The sequence below is a fragment of the Lingula anatina genome, chromosome 3, assembly GCF_051362555.1.
Source record: "Lingula anatina isolate TDL-2025a chromosome 3, LinAna3.0, whole genome shotgun sequence".
NCBI classification, from domain to species: Eukaryota; Metazoa; Brachiopoda; class Lingulata; order Lingulida; family Lingulidae; genus Lingula; species Lingula anatina.
Genome location: NC_141769.1, coordinates 9,516,051 through 9,537,243, shown reverse-complemented (window position 1 = coordinate 9,537,243; position 21,193 = coordinate 9,516,051). Strand labels below are relative to the sequence as shown.

The 21,193-nt window shown below is 35.8% G+C and overlaps 1 protein-coding gene across 4 annotated transcripts; it reads right to left on the bottom strand.

Moving 5' to 3' along the window:
* Positions 1–1,137: 1,137 nt before the first annotated feature.
* On the bottom strand, positions 1,138–21,192 carry LOC106156837 (cubilin-like). Of its 4 annotated transcripts, none has more exons than XM_087007499.1 (19): positions 20,951–21,192; positions 15,467–15,511; positions 14,956–15,168; positions 14,386–14,484; positions 13,781–14,002; positions 13,317–13,436; positions 12,686–12,931; positions 12,259–12,357; positions 11,723–11,835; positions 11,338–11,435; positions 10,925–11,040; positions 10,500–10,610; positions 9,874–10,042; positions 9,609–9,715; positions 6,497–6,853; positions 5,881–6,055; positions 4,185–4,372; positions 3,681–3,815; positions 1,138–3,364 (listed from the first exon to the last, which is right to left on the bottom strand). In XM_087007499.1, the coding sequence occupies exons 1-19, from the start codon at positions 20,982–20,984 to the stop codon at positions 3,228–3,230; spliced, it is 2,784 nt and encodes a 927-aa protein (XP_086863625.1). In that variant the 5' UTR covers positions 20,985–21,192; the 3' UTR covers positions 1,138–3,227. The 4 variants fall into 4 exon arrangements, with proteins under 4 accessions (XP_086863625.1, XP_086863624.1, XP_086863626.1 ...); XM_087007498.1 differs by having other exon boundaries at positions 14,956–15,171; positions 20,951–21,184; XM_087007500.1 differs by lacking the exon at positions 20,951–21,192 and adding an exon at positions 15,663–15,680 and having other exon boundaries at positions 14,956–15,171.
* Position 21,193: the final 1 nt, after the last annotated feature.

The following is a 21,193-nucleotide window of genomic DNA, read 5'->3' as shown; positions in this document are numbered from 1 at the left end:
AGGACATCTTAAAATCAAATTCGTGATTGCATTGAAAACAGTAGGGACTAATTATAACTTTACGATAGATGCTCTTTTTTTTTTTTTAATAATTTTTGACTTTCCGCTAACTGGGTCACAAAAAAAATACTAACTGATTTTTGGAAGACACTGTATCTTGGCAACTGAAGGGAAGCATTATGCTAATTGTGGAAAATGAAAATGAAGAAAGCAGGTAAAATCTGTCTCGGAAATGACACGCGCTTCGGAACGCTTACACCGTCTTTTACCATTTCCGTGCCCGCAACGAATTTCATTTTTACATGAAATAAAAAATTAAAATAAAAACCCAGTATATACCAGTGAGTGATGAACATCGTTATGATGATATAACGTCATAAACAGGAAACGGGACCGCATTTTACTCGATTGTCTTGTACTGTAAGTACGGTTTGGTACCGTCATTTAATTTTCCATTTTAACTGCCATTTCCTGGTATTATCCTGGCGTAATAATCTCAACTGCACCCGACGACCTCCTATTATTACGAGGACCTACTGTTTTTCTTAGGCCCCATTCAGAATAGGGGACTAACTAGTCCGAGGGTCAAATATAGCGACCCACTACAAAGCTTGCCGTCTTATCCGCTAATAGACACGGTGTAGGTATCCCGTGGGGAAGTATTCAAGTTGGTCGGCCATAATTGACCCTCGGACTAGTTAGTCCCCAATTCTGAATGAGGCCTTAGATTAAATTTCAAATTCTATTGAATCAAATTTATGAGAGGGTATCGTGTGTTCGTCTTATTAACTGACCTTTGCATATGTGTGAGACATTTTCTATTAGTTTTAAATTGTGAAAGCTTTAAATTTCATTGAACTTACGAAATTGTGTGTGAAAGTACTCTTAACATGTAGTTCGGCATAGGCAGATGTAAGTGCGACAAAGGCAGATGTGGGTCCGACAAAGGCAAATGTAGGATCTGGCATACGGAAGTGTAAGTGCAACATATTCAGATATTGGTCCGACAAAGGCAAATGTAGGATCTGGCATACGAAAGTGTAAGTGCAACATATTCAGATATTGGTCCGACAAAGGCAAGTGTGGGATCGGCATAAGGAGGTGTCGGTGCACAGCAAAACTAACATCAACCAGCAATAAAGAAATTATCCTTTATTTCCAACGACTCATTAAGAACACGTAACAATAACTGTAGGCACTATGAAAGCGCTATCTGGCAAGTGTCTGGAATGCATCGAAATTAATTTTAATCACTGCGGAATCCATTATTCCCAATCTTTAAAACGTCCCTCTAATGTAATCTCTAGCCCTGTCTTCAGAAGATTCCTCTGCTCTATTTCTTACTCTATACCTAACTCCTAATCTCTGGCCTGTTTCTTGACGAAATTTTATTTCCCTGGAAATATGAGCACTTTTCCTTTAATCACCACGGCACACTGTGGATGTCTACCGTTGACAAATTACGACATATAACCTTGCTTTTGTCTCCCAGGTATACAAATTTTGACTCACTCTTGTTATGAGGATGAAGACGGGTGAACATCAACTGAACTTCTAAAGGTAAAAATAGCAATTTAAAATTCAAAAAGGGGGTTCCAATTTAATTTTTTTCCCCTCAACTCTTTATATAGGATATAACTTGGTCATTATCGGAAAATACTAGACAATTTCAGGGAAATAAATTTTCTTGCTATATAAAGGTCTAACGAACGCCGTATTCCATCAGTAAATTAACACAAAAGCTGATGAAATACCAAATAATTCCTTAAACACTGGTAAGAAATAGACCTCTATTCATTCATTCATGGCACTGCCCCGATATGCGTCTCTATAATATCACTGACAAACGCTTCCGTAACATTCTGAAATGTCAGCTTCCATTTTATCGCCACACTTCGTATGGTTTACACGTATAAATGATGAGTTTACTGCCAGTTATAGACTAAAACAGACCAAAATTCTGTCTGGGGTAATATAGTACACGCATTCACAATAATGAAATAAAATGCATTTTCTTTTGAACATCTTACTTCATATTTATAGACCTACGAATTAGCAATTAACATTAAATTCTAAAACCTTAACAATGAAAATCAGCTTGCTAAATGGGGAAATACCAAAAATGTAAATGCCTAATATTAAACACCAAACTTGGACCTTAAAAGCATTAACAAAACGTTCAAAAATGCACCTTCATGATAATTTCTATAAGAAATACAAATCATGAACAAAAATTATGTAAAGAGCATTAATAACCTATTCAAACTTGAAAATGCAATTGTTGAGAGTAAATGATTTACATAAGTATTGCAATAACTCACAGAGAAATAAAAGTTAAAAAGTAAAATGTGAAGTTTTAAAACCCATTTCTTCTAAGCTTTAAACATATGACCACATATTTCAAACTAATTAATGATTTGAAAGGTTTGTACACATATTAAGCATAGTGCAATGATAATTGCAACAGTTGAAATTATAAATACATAAATTCAAAGTTGAAAAAAGGACTTCAGATAAAAGAAAGAATTATTTTTTAACTATTAAACTGTATCTCCTACTTGTTTCTGAGCCAAAACCATTTGTCAAATTGGATAAAGTAAATATTTTTTATAACTTAAAACATTAAGCAAATGGTTTAAACACTTTTATAGCTGCCCATGTTTATAACTCTTCATTTCACAAAGTTTTAAGTCTCAGCTGTTATCTTTTAGGAATCTACTTGGGATACAGTTATATGTCTACAGTTACAATTATAAGTGTATGTGTTGTCTGTAAATTGCAGATCTACATGTTGTCTGTATAATCCAAAAAAATCTACCTGATCTTAGAATAGATGTTTGAGTCCCCATAACTGGGGCAATGATGAATTGGAAATTTTGATTCAGTTATGCAAAAACTCTGGTCAGGTAATACCCACTCAAGTTTTGAATAATGTGAAAAAAAATGTTCCACAAAATATGTTTGTAATATACAATAATTCACACAATAGGATAATGTGCTATGTGGAGTCTGTCATCTCTTTTAATATTATCTTGTTTATATTTTCTCGTTTAAATAGCAACAGCTTGAACAAACAATCTCATTTCAGCAAATTTGAAATGTTGAAGAAAAAAATCCTTCTTTCACTCTCATCAGATCCTCTCTTCTTCATGTGCGCTACAATAAAATCTCACTCCAAGCAATTGAAAATCATGCAAATTTTCATAGTCTTCAGATCTTTCTTTTGATTAGGTGGGGACTGGTGACAACAACTCACTGTATCGAGCAAACCTGTAGCGCTTGTAGCAGTAAGGAATGAGGCAAGCTATCAGGAATCCAGCCACCAGTGACCCAAGGATGGACAAGGCCAGAGCCAGGTAGGACACTGTAATGGACATGACAAGATACATGGTCAGCATTCGATTTCATATTAATTTTATCAGTTCTGATTGTTCAGGGTACAAAGGGGGTTGCATCAGGTTTTCAGATGGAGAACCATTATATAAAATTAAAGTGCAATGCTTAAAGATAATAAGTCAATGAGGTAATAAGAGCAGTGACAAATTTTTAAATAGCATCTTTTAGTTTACATCTTATATTGATGACAAGGTTACTCCTAATTCTTTTCCAATATCAATCCACCTACTCTCAAACCCCTTATTCATGCGCGCGCACACACACACACAGAAACTTTCACATACCTGCTCCTGAGCTGAGTGTGCCAGGTTTGGCACAGCCTTTCTCGTCTGATCTGTCCTGACACTGGTAGATGCCGTCACACTTCCAGTCAGCATGAATACATTTACCATTGTCACACTGATCTGACAGGGGACATTCTGAAAGAGACATTTGAATGAGGGGTAGTGAGAATGTTATGACAGCCAAAAGACTGTTCACCTCTTTGATCACTGGAACATAAGTATATGGACTTACAATGTAAGGTAATATCAATATCTTACTATCTACTACATGCACTGACTAACACTGTAATTACAAATATCCAGATGAATCAAGGAAAAAAAATTCCAGAATATCTAATCACCAAAGGATAAGTGCATTTTGATTTTATCATTGTTTCTTTGCAAAATGATTCTTTTTTTTATTTCCAGAATATCTAATCACCAAAGAATAAGTGCATTTTGATTTTATCATTGTTACTTTGCAAAATGATTCTTTTCTTTTTTAAAGTTTTTAGAACAACTTACCTTTTATTTTATAATCCATCCTGAAGGCAAATCCTGCTGGTACTTCTGGGCCACTTAAATGCTGATATCTGTACTTAATCCACAGTACATTACTAGTGGACAGGATAGATGGACTTTTGCCATTCTTGTAATTCATCTGGACCAGTGGAGACTGGGAGGAACCACCATCACGGATTTCAAACAGGTTTCTGCATACAGTATTCAATTATTGGTTAAGATGAATGTTTAGAAAAATAATCACAGTCATGACCTCAATAAAGGGAACCGGAGAAGATCAGCATTGGTCAGAATTGTGCCGGAAGTGACGTGCAGTGGTGTTAGAAATGAAGCTGAGTGGTCATTTTAACATAGAGGTGAACGGCAGTGAAGACGGGTTGTCGGAGGAAAAAGAAGTTTTCTAAACAACATGGTAAGATAACTCTCTTTTTTTACGCATTTTGGGCAGAGAAAACTTGTAGAAATAATAAATGCATGATATGAAAACGTGACACGGAACTTGAAGGTGCAAAATCGTGACGAATTTTTAGATCTTTATATGTCCATCTGGCATGAAATTCCACACACATGATCACACTGATATACCTTTTACACTGGGGAAGGCGCTAATCAGAAACAAATGCCAAGACAAAGGTGACATTCTGACAGCCTCTTATCTGAGTTAAAAATCACTGACAAAAGAGACTGGCAATCAATTTCCTCAGGCTGGCAATCATTAGCCTATAGAAATTGGTCATGTTACATCTTATCTACCTGTGAGAATCGTTTTACCAACTGAGTATTGCGTAATAATGTCAATTATTAGTACTTTGAGCTAGTCTTAATTACCTGTCAGCTCACCTGAATTCTCTTTTTGTCTTTTTGGGAAGATCCAGTCGGAGATCGGTACATTTCACTTGTTAGTTACGAACTACTTCCTGGTTTTCACAAGGTCCTTCAAGACCTCTAAAACATCGTTGTAATTGCAGCCCATACCATAAAACACCCAAAAATACTTAGATATGGACATATCGGATTATATTAATGCCAAATTTCCACATGACAACGATTTATAGACTCCCGGGAATTATTTCCCCTTTACGCTTTTTGTCGCGCTGGCGGTCGACGCAGCATTTATTTCTAAACAAGTTGACCGCAAATTAAGCACGATTTTGCACCTTCAAGTTCCGTGTCACGTTTTCATATCATGCATTTATTATTTCTACAAGTTTTCTCTGCCCAAAATGCTTAAAAAAAGAGAGTTATCTTACCATGTTGTTTAGAAAACTTCTTTTTCCTCCGACAACCCGTCTTCACTGCCGTTCACCTCTATGTTAAAATGACCACTCAGCTTCGTTTCTAACACCACTGCACGTCACTTCCGGCACAATTCTGACCAATGCTGATCTTCTCCGGTTCCCTTTATTGAATGCTGTCTATTATCATTATGTGGACAGATTTTAATGTCCTGAGTATGTATGTATGTGTCTTAGGGGTTGTTGTATCCAGGATTTTGATAAGAGGGGTCAGGGGCACATACACAGAGATATTGCTGGTTTTGTCTTGTTATCCTTGGTATACCTTTTTTTGATCTTAGCTAAGACAAGTGTATAAGGCTACTGTACCCCCATCCTAGACCAGTCATTGCTCGAAAAAAAAAAAAAAAATTACTGAAGAAAAAGATATCACTTAGATATTCAAAGAGTTGACTGTTACTCACCCAGTCGCATTCATAAAGTTATGAATCTCATAGTCAAAGGAGATGATGTTCACTGTGGAGTTCCCAGTTTTTGGAGGCAGAGTAACAATCCACACACATGTGGTATTCTTCGAGACTGGTTTTGGATAACCAGGTGTTGCAATTTCTGAGATCTTTGTTATATTTCCACCGCAATCTGAAATGGAGCATGATTATAATCCAGTAAAACTTTGAGTCTTAAATTACTTTGTTTCACTTAAAAAATATTTGTGTGAATGCAATGTCAAATGTTTATTTTAAGTCATATCTGTTAAAGCAAAAATGTTCATTGGCTTGGTAGTTGGATCATATAGTAGTTATTATTTAGCACAGGCTGGGATTTTTCCTCACAGTTAGCCTACTGCAAACCTGGTCAGAGACTGACTGATGAGAGTACATGTTGTTACTCACAAGGTGACATTTATTGTACAGTCCTGGCTACAATACAACCCAGTGATTTGACTAGCCATTAATAAAGTTTATGTAATCTTCCCAATACTATCTGCATGGATTGAACTTGGGGGTTTAAAAATGACTGAGTATAAATTTACAATCCCCCCCCCCCAAAAAAAAAAACCAGTTTGAAGTCAATACTCACCAATCAATTCATAAGAAACATTCACTCCTTGCTTTACTGATGTACTCTTACTCTTTGACAAAAACCACACCCACAACTCTTCTCCCGAACTGATCACATCATTGGGTATGACATCACCATTATATTGACCAATCGTATCAGGTTCGCTTCCATTGGTGCCGTTCTGATGTACGGCTCTCATGACCTTCACATAATGGGGAGTAGCCAGGTGAAAGGTATCAAAGCTGAGGTGGACAAGCTTTTCTTTCTGGTCAGTTAACTTAATGACCCACAGACACCAGGCATTGAGAGGATAGGAGTCAGGAAAGTTTGGACTGGTGAAAGTTCCACTTTTGCCATCTAAGACTGCATTACAGGCTAAGATAATAATAATAATAATAGATTTATATATACTGTACTTGTCTGTTACTTGAAAATTATACAATTTTGTTCATTATTAAATAATACTTTCCATTACAAATTTATTTGCCTAAAGTTGGTTAATAATTGCATTTATTTGTTAAGCCATGTAATACTTCTAACTATTTCATTTACTTGTCATTCCCATTTTTTGTATGGCCATCAAAGCAAAGGCTTGGTATGACGGAAAATTAATAGTAACTAGAGGATCAGAGAGGCGATACCGCCTCCGAATATTGTACCACCAGCTGGAGCAAGCGCATTCGTATAGACCCCCACATACACAAAATAAGGGACACAGCCACCAGTTTTGTGCTTGACAAGCTGTAAAAATGCAATCAACAAGAATTTTTAAACTATTGCAAAAAATATATATGGTACAATCAAATTTAAGTTCTTCGTAAGGTAGGTCAAGGGTCAATTTCAAGGTCACAGTAAATTGCCAGTATATGACTTCCTATTCAAGTTCAAGAGTATTTATGGACCTATCTCTGTCAAGTTTGAAGTTAAAAGAGAAAGAAATTAGCAGAGTTCAGTTCATGATAAAAAGTAGGTCAAAGGTCAATTTCAAGGTCACATTTAGATTGCCAGTATATGACTTCCTATTCAAGTTCAATAGTAACTATGGACCTATCTCTGCCAGTTTTGGAGATAAAAGGGAAGCAAAATTTGCAAAGTTCAGTTTATGGTGAAAAGTAGGACAAAGGTCAATTTTAATGTCACATTTATAATGCCAGTATATGACTTCCTATTCAAGTTCAATAGTAACTACGGACCTATCTCAGCCAGGTTTGGAGATAAAAGGAAAGCAAAATTTGCAAAATTCAGTTCATGGTGTAAAGTAGGTCAAAGGTCAATTTCAAGGTCACATTTAGATTGCCAGTATATGACTTCCTATTCAAGTTCAATAGTAACTATGGACCTATCTCTGCCAGTTTTGGAGATAAAAGGGAAGCAAAATTTGCAAAGTTCAGTTTATGGTGAAAAGTAGGTCAAAGGTCAATTTTGAGGTCACATTTAGATTGCCAGTATATGACTTCCTATTCAAGTTCAATAGTAACTACGGACCTATCTCAGCCAGTTTTGGAGATAAAAGGAAAGCAAAATTTGCAAAATTCAGTTCATGGTGTAAAGTAGGTCAAAGGTCAATTTTAAGGTCACATTTAGATTGCCAGTATATGACTTCCTATTCAAGTTAAATAGTAACTATGGACCTATCTCTGCCAGTTTTGGAGAGAAAAGGAAAGCAAAATTTGCAAAATTCAGTTCATGGTGTAAAGTAGGTCAAAGGTCAATTTTAAGGTCACATTTTGATTGCCAGTATATGACTTCCTATTCAAGTTCAATAGTAACTATGGACCTATCTCTGCCAGTTTTGGAGATAAAAGGGAAGCAAATTTTGCAAAATTCAGTTTATGGTGAAAAGTAGGTCAAAGGTCAATTTTAAGGTCACATTTAGATTGCCAGTATATGACTTCCTATTCAACTTCAATAGTAACTATGGACCTATCTCTGCCAGTTTTGGAGATAAAAGGGAAGAAAAATTTGCAAAGTTCAGTTCATGGTGAAAAGTAGGTCAAAGGTCACTTTCAAGGTCATAGTAAGATTGCCAGTATATGACTTCCTATTCAACTTCAATAGTAACTATGGACCTATCTCTGCCAGTTTTGGAGATATAAGGGACTAAATGTTATAATTTTGGAGTTACCATAATGTGCCTTAAATTTCGTACAGAAAAAATTAATTAAAATAAAGAAAATGTCATTTTGGTCAAAATTCTTGAAATAGGAGGTGCTCTGAAGTTTCAGAAGTTCAAATTTGATGAAATAATGTCATTTTTGAACACAAGTTGTCTGCTTTGCCAAGCCTTATGTTTTATTTTTCCAGAGTTCAAAATTTATTATCCATTACCGTACTGCACATTTTGCTTTTACCACCAATATGTACTTTTTGATACAGCGTAACTCGAAAACCGTATGGAATACAAAAAAACCGAGACCACCTCCAGTGTTGGGCTTTCCATGCTCCACAAAATGCAAAAAAGAATGGGTCTCTAGCATTAACGGTTCCCGAATTAGAGACAGTTTTCAGTTTCGGTATCTTATGGCCGCTACTCCCGTGAAAATGCACCGATTGACCCCAAATTCATGGAGATGAAAGATGACCTGAAGGGTAACACCTTCCAATAATATTATTGGTTAAGTCTGTGTGGTGTCTGAATAACAGGGCAAAAAAAATTTTTTTCGTAAAAAATTTCATTTTTTTGAAAATTTTGGCCCATTTGACCTTGAAGTAAAGGTCAAAGGTCAAATCCAAGGGTATTTTTGAAATCTACACATATGACTTTTGGAAAGCCGTCTATAGAAATTTTTCCCATAACTCCTTCCGTAGGGTAGATAATTAGCATTTAATTTTGCCATTTTTAGACAAGGGTGCATTGCAATGAGTGCCACACCCAGACCCCAATACCGACAAAGCCCAAATTTTACGTGGAACGAGTTGAGATTATAGATGACCTAAATCCATGAGATGGGTACGGGGGCCCTTACCGTCTAGGAGGAGAAGCGGTAACGGTAGCCGTCCGGCGGAGCCAACGGAGCCGGCGGAGCCGGCGGAGCCGGCGGAGCCGGCGGAACGATCCGGATGGGACCGAAACCATGTGTACCGCCAGCGCTAACGCTGGTGGTACAATAACCAAAACAATACAAAGTACCTGGTGCAGTTCTGTAAGAGGCAGTAAAAAGGAGTTGTGGGGTAACAGAGGTGTCTTCATCTGTTGAATTCACACTCGAGTTGGTCGCCATCTGCATGTAATCTAACCTGAAAGATATACCAATAAAGAGAATTTTTAACAAGATCAGGAAAAAAATATTACACCACAATAAAAAATATTAATGCTATTATGAGTTAAGCATTTCATCAATTCTCTTTTGATTTTTGAGTTACAATAAACGTATCTCATTCATATAAAATCTCACCTTGCTCCATCAGAAGATGAGACAGCAATCTCAGGTGCCCACTGTTGGTCCTCCCCTCTCAGTGTAAACAGTACTGGACTCTCATCTGAGATTCCCCGTCTGACGGTCAACACACTGTCCCGAGGCAAGGACAGACTGGACAGCTTTATGGTCTTAATCATGGTGACATCTGCCAAAATAATAATCATTTGACTAATGATATTGGATCTGAACTCCATCATGTTAGCTTTAAGGTTAGGACCATATTCTTCCAGAGAAAAATTTTATCAAATTTACTAATTTAAAATAAAAAGAAAACCTTCAACTAACTATTAAGTCAAGATAAAAAATCTTTTTATGTTTAACTAACTTTATATCTTATATTTAAGGGTCAAATACACATTTGTAATGTGGCCATAAAGGATTCCTTAGTTTTTCCAAAATATATTTTGGCATGGCAGTTATTTCTTAGAAAATCTGCAGGTCCTTCATTTAAACACAAAAAGATACGAAAACATAAATAACTTCAAATTAATGAAAAAATAATGATGACAATAATAATAATTATTATTATGAAATACAAAATATTATTTAAATCAATTTATTCTAAAACAAGAAGACCACTGATAGTATTATATTATCCTTACTTCCACTGTCAGGTATTGGGTGGATGAGCCAGGTGGCGTTCATAGAGGCGTTGGTGGCTGGTGCCTGAAGTTGATAAGTGTCATCAGCACTAGTGGAGTGTTTGTTGGTGCCTGAAACAAGTCAGTTGGAAAGCACCTTAAACACAAATGACAGAAACAAGGGTAAACATTAATTGAAAGGTAAGATTTTATGAATTTATGTAGTTGAACAATAGATAATCTCACATTAAAAAATAAAAAATAGATTCTACCAAATATTCATTTTCTTCCAAAAAGCAAAATAGCTTGTCCATTTTCTCTTGTAATTTATTATAACAGGTTGAAAAACATTAACTGAAACACCAACATTTGAATGTAAAACTCTGGAAATTTTGAGGTTATGAGATCTAACAAATTTATAATGGATATATGTCTCCACTTCTCACCAGCAGGTGCAGAGGTGAAATTAGCCATCAAGAACTGCCGGGGCCCCTCAACATTCTGTATAACTACAAACAGATTTTGTCCACTTGAAAACACTGGATGGAACTCCACATGGGAACTATAAAAAAGCAAGGCAACTCTAGACATAAATTGCTGCCTTTCATGTACTTTGCTTTCTATAATCCTGTTTTTTTTTTTTTTTTTGCTAACATTCATACACATCAACCATTGTTGAGAAATTTTGGTCATAAGTCTACAGCTGAAAAAATCAAACTTTATTTCTTTTATGAATTAGATCAAGATTATAAATTTAATTTCAGTAAAACAAGAGGTAAAACCACTTTTGTATGATGCTAGCATCATAAAGTGAAAGTTTCTTTTTTAATAGTTTTTCTATCTTTACATTATTCTTTACCTAAAATTCCCTACCACAGGGTCAGTAGTCTGTGTGCCATCATGACAAATGATTGATGCAGCTGGGAAGAGATACTTTTCAGTAATCTTAAACACAACCTAAAATGATTAACAAAGAAGAAACTGCAAACAAATTTGCATCGATTATAGTTTTAAAATCTGCCCATGTTTTGTAATGTATCATACTATCTGCCAATAAATCTACAAATTAAAAGAATAGAGGGCCCACTGACAGGGAGAGTTCAAAACAGTGACCTTGAGGATAATGTCAAAAATTACTTAAAGTGACCTAATCTGATCATTGATGTAGTGGCTGGAGAGAGAGAAAGAGAGAGAGAGGAGCATTCAGCATTGTAAAAAACAGATACAATACTATCCAATACTACCTGTTTGCCTTCCTCTACTGAGAGCAAATAATAAATTGGGTTTGTTGTGTTGACAGTCATGGAGTAATTCTGTACTTTAATGTGGCCAGATCCTCTCAGGACACCTCCAACAGCTAAAACACAAAGAACATGCTAACAAATGAAGATTAACATATTTCTATAATACAGTGCACACATATTTTATTGTCACTTAATTGTACTAAAAAAAGTCTGCCGTGGGCTATATTGGCCTAGTTCTGCAAGATTAAGATTAATTTTAAGACTTAAGTCCTGCTTTACTGAATAGCAGGTTTAAAGATACGTGTATGCCCTTGCAAATGTTACAGACAATTTAATTCCTTATTAGATTTGACTACCATTCAAATATTTGCTATGAGTTGATTTATGAAAGTCTATATTATTTTTGAAATAATTCCTTTGATGATGACAATATTCCAACAATCAAATAGGCTGAACATATGCCAGTGCTAATAAGTCACAAAAGGAATCCGCACAAAATATCCATAAATTTGCAGTTCTGCCAACATGCGGTTTACCTTGTGGTCTTACTGTAAAATGTACACCTCTGCCTGTTTGTGTTTCATCAGTTTTAAACATCATCCACAATTTTCCCGTACTGCTCACCAACACAGAACCTAGAAAAATTACAAATATGAATGGCAAATGGTTGTAATTAAACATCATCTAATCAGCAAGTTGTTTTAGTGAATAAGCAAAAATTAACCTTACGTTTCCAACTGAAAGAATGAATTTGAAGATTCTCTTAATCTGAAATGAATTCTAGTCTATTTTAGCTGGACCCCAGCTCTGAGATCACCAGCTGTTCAGTATTCTACTCAATGCCAGGAAGAGGTGCATATATCTGTTTATCTGATTGCATTCTGCGAGATTCCCTGCAGAGTTGGATCAATCTACATTGAAAGATTGGGAATGAGCCCTAAAAATTTATCTACCACTACAAACCTGCTGTTGTTCCTCTCTTCCATGTTGTAAGTGTTGGGGAAAACCTTGAACCACCATCATTCACAACAATGGTGTCATAGTCATCACCTAGATCAAGACTATTCAATATCAAGGTCAATGAAAAGCGTTGTTTCATCGTGTCGTTCAGGTAGGCCATTCCTCTGCAGTCAAGATTATTAGAGTAGTTTCCAAATGGCGGGATGAAAAATGGTGTTTCTTCACCAATTTCATAAATACCACTGCAACCTGAAAATTAAAATATAAATTATGAAGAATGCTATTCAGAAAACATTCAATTTAACTCATTGTAATAAGGATATATACTAAATTAATTTATGATCTTCCTCCTTTTTCCTTTTCATCGGGCTGATTGGAAAATCCACCAGCAAAATATCAAAATTTAATTGAACAATTGACTCATTGGTACATACTAGAAAGTGAGCTTTTCAAGTCCGTTCAATAAAATGGATATCTTGCAAAAATAAATTATATAAATATATAAATATAAATAAATAAATAAATATATATATATATATAAATATATATATATATATATATATATATATATATATATATATATATATCGAAGCAGATGAGGTGCTTAAAACTAAACAGAAAATGCCATACTCACTCTGACTGACAGAGGCATAGCTTGCAACAAAGCCAGTCTGCTTCTGTGCAAGAGGGAGAGTTAGTTGAATGGTCATAGTATTGGCAAAGCTCATGATGTCATCAGGCCTGCTAGACTGTCCTGGAGGAAATAACAATCTTTAAAATACCATAAACATTGTTGATATCTAACTTAATTTTTTCTCAACTTGTGTATGTGTACCAAACACGGTGAAGGGATGTGACTTTAAAATATAACAATTTTTTTACTAGTAGTTAAGCATTTAATTGGAAGAAAAACGTTTTATATAATATAATCATTTAAAATTGTTTACAAGTAAAATATAGACATTTTTAGAAGAAAATTATGTCTTTTCTTTTGTAAATTTTAATGAGTAGTTTTCATGTCAAGTATGGAAAACCAACATCATTAACTCTAAAATTGTAATTCCAGCTGTGAAATTCTAAATTCTAAACCATTATCACCTGTCAAATTTTTCAGAAGATCATCAGAGCTACTTGACGCAGGACTCTTTTTCCCAAAAACCTCCATGGTCATCTTGGTGAAGTCAAAAACAGAGAATGATAAGAATGGAAAGCTAGCATTGTCTGTTTTTATGGTATACTGACAAGATACTGAACCACTATCAACTGGAACATATGGAGATCGTATGGTGGCTGCATCCCAGCTGACTGTCTGACTGCATTCTATACATGAAAATTAGAATGAAAAAAATAAATAGTGTGAAATTTAGTACTACTAAGTTCTATAAAACATATGGTTACTTTGTCTTTCTGAATTTTCACAAAATTATTCTGTGTCTTTTGAAACAGAGAAAAAATAATGCAATTACTCTACTGATTACAAAAATTAATTCAAACTTCAATGCTTCCAAACATAAGTAAAGATTTTTGACATACTGTTGATTCAGAGCTTCAGAATAGAACATTGAAGTTTTTTATTCCATGTTATGCACCCAAGAAGTGTAAAATACCACAACAATTAAAAAATTGCAATCCACAGTCAATTTTTCAAAATAGTAACATTTTAAAAAAATGCTAACAATGCTATTCACAACTTGTTGTCTTACTTGTGGTTGAGTAGGTCATCCCAAAATAGGAGGGTGAATTGCCATTTTGAAACATGATGGTCGCGTTGTCTGGTTTTGTTATTACAGCCAAAAATTCATCTGAATTACAACAACAGACAATATTAACAACTGGTAATTCTAGATTAATTTATATTGTCAATAGTAAACAACCTGATTCTTTATAAGATTAATGATAAACTCAAAAGTTCAATTCTAAAAAAAAATAAATAAAATAAAAAAATTTTAAAAAAAGGAAAAGATTTAAACTCAGTTAATTCTATTCTAGTCAGGAACTCATCTAAAATATCTCATATTAATTATAACAATAGACTTACACCTGAACCAGGAAGTCCCCAGTGAAATATTTTACACATTCATTAGAACACCTATGCATTTAAGGCTTAAATAAGGAGGAACCATACTAAGATAATGCCAACAGTAGATTTTCAATAAATAACATAAATTCAAATACTCCCATGCCTGTACATGGCAGAACCCACTGTGTCAAATACATGCCAGAAATGATAACAAATCCAAGATAATTCATTCAAAAGAAAAGAAAAGACTTGCCTTGTGGTCCAGTAAGAGTAGCAATGGGTTTATTGTCTCCATTCAGAATTTGCAGAGCGGCACCTAGGCCGATTGAAAAAGTGTGCTTAAAATTGATATAAATGCTGGCATTTGAAGTCCGGTTGAATCTCCATGTACAGTTGATTCCAGGTTGAAATTTTGTTACTGGGATGCTACCAGTGGAGTTACTGAAAGTCGTCGTGCAAGCATCTGCTTCTGAAAAAATGCAAAACTTTTAAAACATCCTCTCTACTGTTATGATTCATCTGGTACATACACAATACCCAAGTACTTTATTGATATTAGACTGTAGATAAGGTAGTAACACTGAAGGGATTTAATTTAAGTGGTTTATCACTGTAAGGTAGACTAAATCTTTGCATAATGTTATCCATTTGCAGTGAAAATAGTCAATATGTACAAATGAAAAGAGAGAAAAAATCCAATGACAAAATATACAGTACTTGGTTACTCTAAATGTTTATTTTATTAATCTAAAAGGGGACCATACCTTCAGCATTTATCAATCTGGACGCACACAGTATCAGAAACACCACTAGAAAATAAAAATAAAACTATCAGCTGAATTTAAAAAAAACACTGCCCGAGTTACATTTATCAATACATGTTTATTTATAACTTTGTTTTACTTCCTGTTAGTCATCTGGTATCGTTGTGCACACAGCTATTGTTCAAGCCTCACTAACTTCCAAAAGATGTTCACCTCCAGTAACTTCTGACAGGTCAAGGTTCAGTACTAGAAAGTCAAGTGACTATGAGTATTTCTTCAGTCAGGCTGAGGTCACACGTCTTAGCAAAAGGCAAGTCCAGTCGCTGGAAGTTGGGGTAAAGCCACAGAAAAAACATGATGGATAGCATTTATTCTACGTTGAAGTCATCAGATTTGTCAGATTGTATCATACTTTACAGGGTTATGTGTAGATGACTTGCGTCAGGGAGATTGAGCCGTTAACCTGGGTGATTTTCTTCATAGGCCCCTGTAATAAGACGCTGCTTACCTTGTTAACAAATAAAATCGCCCCTAACTTCCAATCGTTATTTGCATCTGAGAATCTTAAAGCAGACTCTTTGCTTACCTGGATGAGCCTGACATGATAGACACAATACAAAGCCCAGAGCTATACCTGAAATATTATGAGTGCGAGACAATACATGAGTAATTTTCACGTACAGCTCCGTGACGAGTGTTGTATCTGAATTAAACCACGGCCTCTGATTGGCTACTACACTAGTGAGTAACAGGAGTGCAACAGACTGTGGAACGCACTCGTACATGACGTGCTTGTATGTCGAATACAGCACGACCGAGTCATTTGTTCTACATTGGTTTAAATTCATATCTCCTCAAAGAGAACATCCTCAGAAAGTTATTGATTTCATCAAGTATGGTGTCAATTGTATCAATGTATGCATGTTGATATTGCACTGCTAGTTAAAGTTATATGAACGTATGTACTGCTTTCCAGGATTTCATACCAGAAAATTGCATATTAATTAAACTGAGCTCACAAATATCATGTAGAGCTGCTAATATTTAAAATAAAATACTTGTAACACCATCTTCTCTTCAAAAGTCAGCAAGCAAGTGCTCATGCTCTCTTCTCAAGCTTGTATTAAAACACAGACCAAATAAAGCCATAAAGCCTTGATAACATTGCCCTCACCCGGCCCACTCCCTAGCACCAGGTGATTTACTCACAGTTTGGGGTGACCTTGTAATAATAGTTATTGTAATAACCTCTCAGTGTTATGCATTTTACAGGTCTTCTTAATGTTCTACTGTACATTTGAAAAAAAATTGCAATTTTGATTTCATCACCTCATATACTTAGGATACTTAGAGTTGGTGCACTTGTGTAAGCCATTGGCAGTTAAGGTCAATTTTTTTGTAAGCAGTTGCACAGTGACTCATTACAAAGGGCCTGTAAAGAAATCGCACAGGTAAATGGCTCAACCTCCCTGGCACAAGTGATGAAACCCTGTAAATTATGACATAATATGACAAAGTCTGACGACTCTCACATAAAAGTCAATGCCATCCACCTCGTTTTTTTCTGTAGAGTAACCCCAACTTCCACCATGGATTTGCCGGTTGCTTCTAAAGGCAAACGCAAAGTGCTCGGACGACCGACTGTAGAATATATAATTAGTCAATAATCACAAAATCTAAATCTGAGACCTTCCTGCAACAAAATTTCGGAAACGCTCTTTATATCTTTGAATACTGAAAATTAAGATCAAATCATAAAGACACTTGTCAAGTGTGGAAAGGTACATATTAAAGTTGTTTACATTTACAGCCTACAGTAAAATTTCCCACCCACTTTCACTTCTTTGATTTCTAAGATTGAGCTAACTGAATTCACTCAGGCCATCTCACAAATGGACATATTCTGCCTGGTAGAAACCCACTGCAAACAATCCGATAATATTTACTTAGATGGGTTTCATATCGAAATGAATGTGAGACCTAAATCCCCCAAGGCTCCTAAGGCATTTGGGGGTTTAGCAGTGGGAGTCAGAAATAATCTATTAAAAGGAATCAGCTTCCTAAAGCCCTCCAATAGTGAATTCATGTGGCTCAAACTTAACAAATCATTCTTTAATTTCCAAGATATTGCCAAATTTGACACTTTAGGTAAATGCCTCATCCTTGGTGACTTCAATGCAAAAACAAACACCAGGGCAGATTTCTTAGTAGATGATAGTTCTGATCACATTAGTGTAGGCTGTAATTATATAAGTGATGTATATTTGCCAAGGAATAGTATGGATTGTCATGAAGTAGACACATATGGAAAAAAACTTTTAGACTTGTGTAAAAGTAGTGGATTACGTATTGTTAACAGTAGAAAGTTAGGGGACACAGCTGGCTATTATACTTGTTATAATCATAGGGGTCTACCTAGTGTCATTGATTATATGTTGTGTCACTATAGTTTGCTAGATCAAGTAGAATATTTTAGGGTACACAACTTATCCCCCTTCTCGATCCACTGTATGATCTCTTGTGTCCTCAGAATCCGCATACCTATGCACCCTGCTCCCACACTTGATAACGATGTCTCTATGAATGCTCCTGGGAGGTTTTATTGGAACAGTCACTCACGTAATCTCTGATTAAAATGCCTGGCTCTGCCCCACAGTATTGATAGGATCAACAAACTCCTTTCAGTAGACTTCCAAACAGATAATAACGGAATACAGCAGTGTGTCTCAGATCTAAACCATCTCATAACTGACCTAGGCATAAAAGCAGGAATTAAACACAAGCCCCCCACCAAACCTAAGAAATCCACCAAACCCAGTAAACCTTGGTATGATAACAATTGCAGGGAACTTGGTAGGCAACTAAAACACATGTCACGACAGATAAGTAAAAACCCATCTAATGTCTCCCTACTTCATAACCTAAACAGAATAAGAAAACAATACAAAAAGATGCTGAACAAAAAGTGTAATGACTTTAGGGATAAAATCTATAATTCTATTGAAAAACTTGAAAGTGAAAACCCACAATCTTTCTGGAAATTATTTGATCAATTATGTACCAAAAAACAGCCGTCCTCTAATCCCATTGACCCCAAGCAATGGTGGGACCACTTTAACACACTTATGAATCGACACATCCCCCACAAAGACCCTAACTTTGAGAACAGCATTGAAAACTCTTTCAAATCAAATAGAGAAGTTATATTTAATGAGGTCGACTTCTCTTTCACTGTACAAGAAATCACTACTGCCGCCAAGAAGCTTAAAAATAACAAAACCCCAGGTATGGATGGTATCCCAAACGAACTACTCAGAGAGGGAATAGACTACTTGGCTCCAGTTTTATGTAAAGTTTTCAATGCCATATACATAAGCGGTTGTTTCCCAGAAGCTTGGCGGCTTAGTACCCTAACAATGCTCCACAAAAAGGGAGATAGGACAGACCCCAAAAACTATAGAGGCATTGCTATCTCAAGTAATGTTTGTAAACTTTTTTGTCAAATTCTTAACAGTAGGATCAACAAATTTATTTATAAGAACCGCATTATACCTGAAAACCAAATTGGCTTTACAAAAGGCGCCCGTACCAGTGACCATCTACTAACTCTAAAGACCCTCATAGACAAATACATAAACAAGGCCTCCAAATCCAAATTTTATGTTTGTTTTGTTGACTTCTCTTCAGCATTTGACACGGTCTGGAGAAATGCCCTACTCCACAAACTTATCCTTTCCAATTTTAGTTCTAAATTTATAAATATAATCCATAGCATGTACAGCTCTACTCAATTCTCTATTATCTGCAACAACAAACTAACCAAACCCATAAATTCCACGGTAGGCGTGAAACAAGGCTGTGTATTAAGTCCCTCCCTTTTCAATCTCTTCCTAAGCGACCTACCTAATATTTTCGATGTTAATAAAGAAAACGACCCTGCCTATTTAAATAACAAACCTGTAAGCTGCCTCATGTATGCTGATGACCTGGTACTCATCTCACAAAGTGCCCAAGGACTTCAACACTCTCTAAACCTACTCCACAATTACTGCACCAAATGGAAACTTATCATCAATATAGCAAAAACCAAAATCATGATATTTAATAAGGCTGGCCATCTCCTAAAAACCAACCAATTTATGTTAGGCACAAATCCAGTAGAAAACACCTCCGAATATTGTTACCTCGGCCTGACCTTCACTCCATCCGGCAAATTTACCAAGGCCATGGAGGATGTAAAAAATAAAGCACTCAAAGTATTTTTCAAATTAAGAAATCAGCTATTTTCAGCGCCCACAAAAATTGCCTTAAAGTTATTCAAATCACTCCTACTTCCAATCCTTAGCTATGGGTGCGAAATTTGGGCCCCTTACCTACTACGTAATTTGACCATTGAAAAGTTTTTAAATATATGCGAAAAGCCCCCTGCTGAACTCGTCCACCTAAAAACCTGTAAAACCATACTAGGGATTAACAAAAACTCTACTAATCATGCCGCACGTGGTGAGCTAGGCAGCTTCCCCATTCTCATCCAATTACTGTCACTGTCCATCAAATATTGGTGCCACCTGTACAAAACCATATACAATGGTCAGTCTACCTTAGTCACCGATGCTCTGATTGAGAACAGATCCCTATCCTCATCCGGTGTGTTTACATGGTCCTCTGGTATAAAAACTGTACTTAACATGAACAACCTGGGGAATTTATGGTCTAATCCAGTCTCAGTATCTGGTAAGATAGCTCAGACCTTGACCAAAAAGTCTCTGCACTCTGTATATCAGGACCAGTGGGCCACATTGATGAGCAAAACGGGCAGTGATAATAAACTAAGAACCTATGTTAAATTTAAGAAGGAATTTGTGTGTGAAAATTACACCCACATGGCCCCAAAAAATATTACGGCTAACTTCTGCAAATTACGTGTGAGCGCCCACAACCTCTCTATTGAACGGGGCAGGTACTGCAAGCCAAAAATCCCCGCAGAGTTAAGATTGTGCAAACTTTGTGATTCCAATAAAGTAGAAGATGAGTTCCACCTCCTACTAGAGTGTAAAGCGTATGACTCACTACGTGATTCCTTCAGAGGGCAGCTGTCAGATTTCCTACCCCTGGGCGACCTCAGCAATAATAAACTGTTTAATCTTCTTATGGGTGCCCAAGACATAGACATTCTTAGAATGGTTATGTGTTTTGTAAATAGATGCTTAAAACAAAGAGAACAGGCCCTCTATTAATGCATTGTACTCTCTCCAATGTACTCATTCTAATTCATCACCTTCATGTATAGATTGCCATCATACATTCCTTATATAACTTATTATAAAGTAACTTATTGATATTATGCTACATGTAAACATTGAAATCATGTATATTTATATTTATTTATATACCTGTTTGTACTGTTGTAGTTAGATGTAATTGTCTTTGTCTTTGATTGTACCTTATTTGTAAAGGTGTATCAATAAAGAATCCATTTCTTACCAGTTATCGATCTAAATTTTTCGTAGCCGGCCATGGTAACACAGATACACCAGACGTTGCAAAATATTCCTCAGATATGAAAAAAACTTGAATGCACTTGTCTGAAAACGATTGGTAAAATCAAACTCTCAAAAAGATCGACTTTGTGCGAAATATTTTCTTCACACTTCCTGTACTTTCACCCCTTGTCCACCATGTTGATATATGACGTCACCACTTTCACAGGTGCTCGTTTTTTGGTTC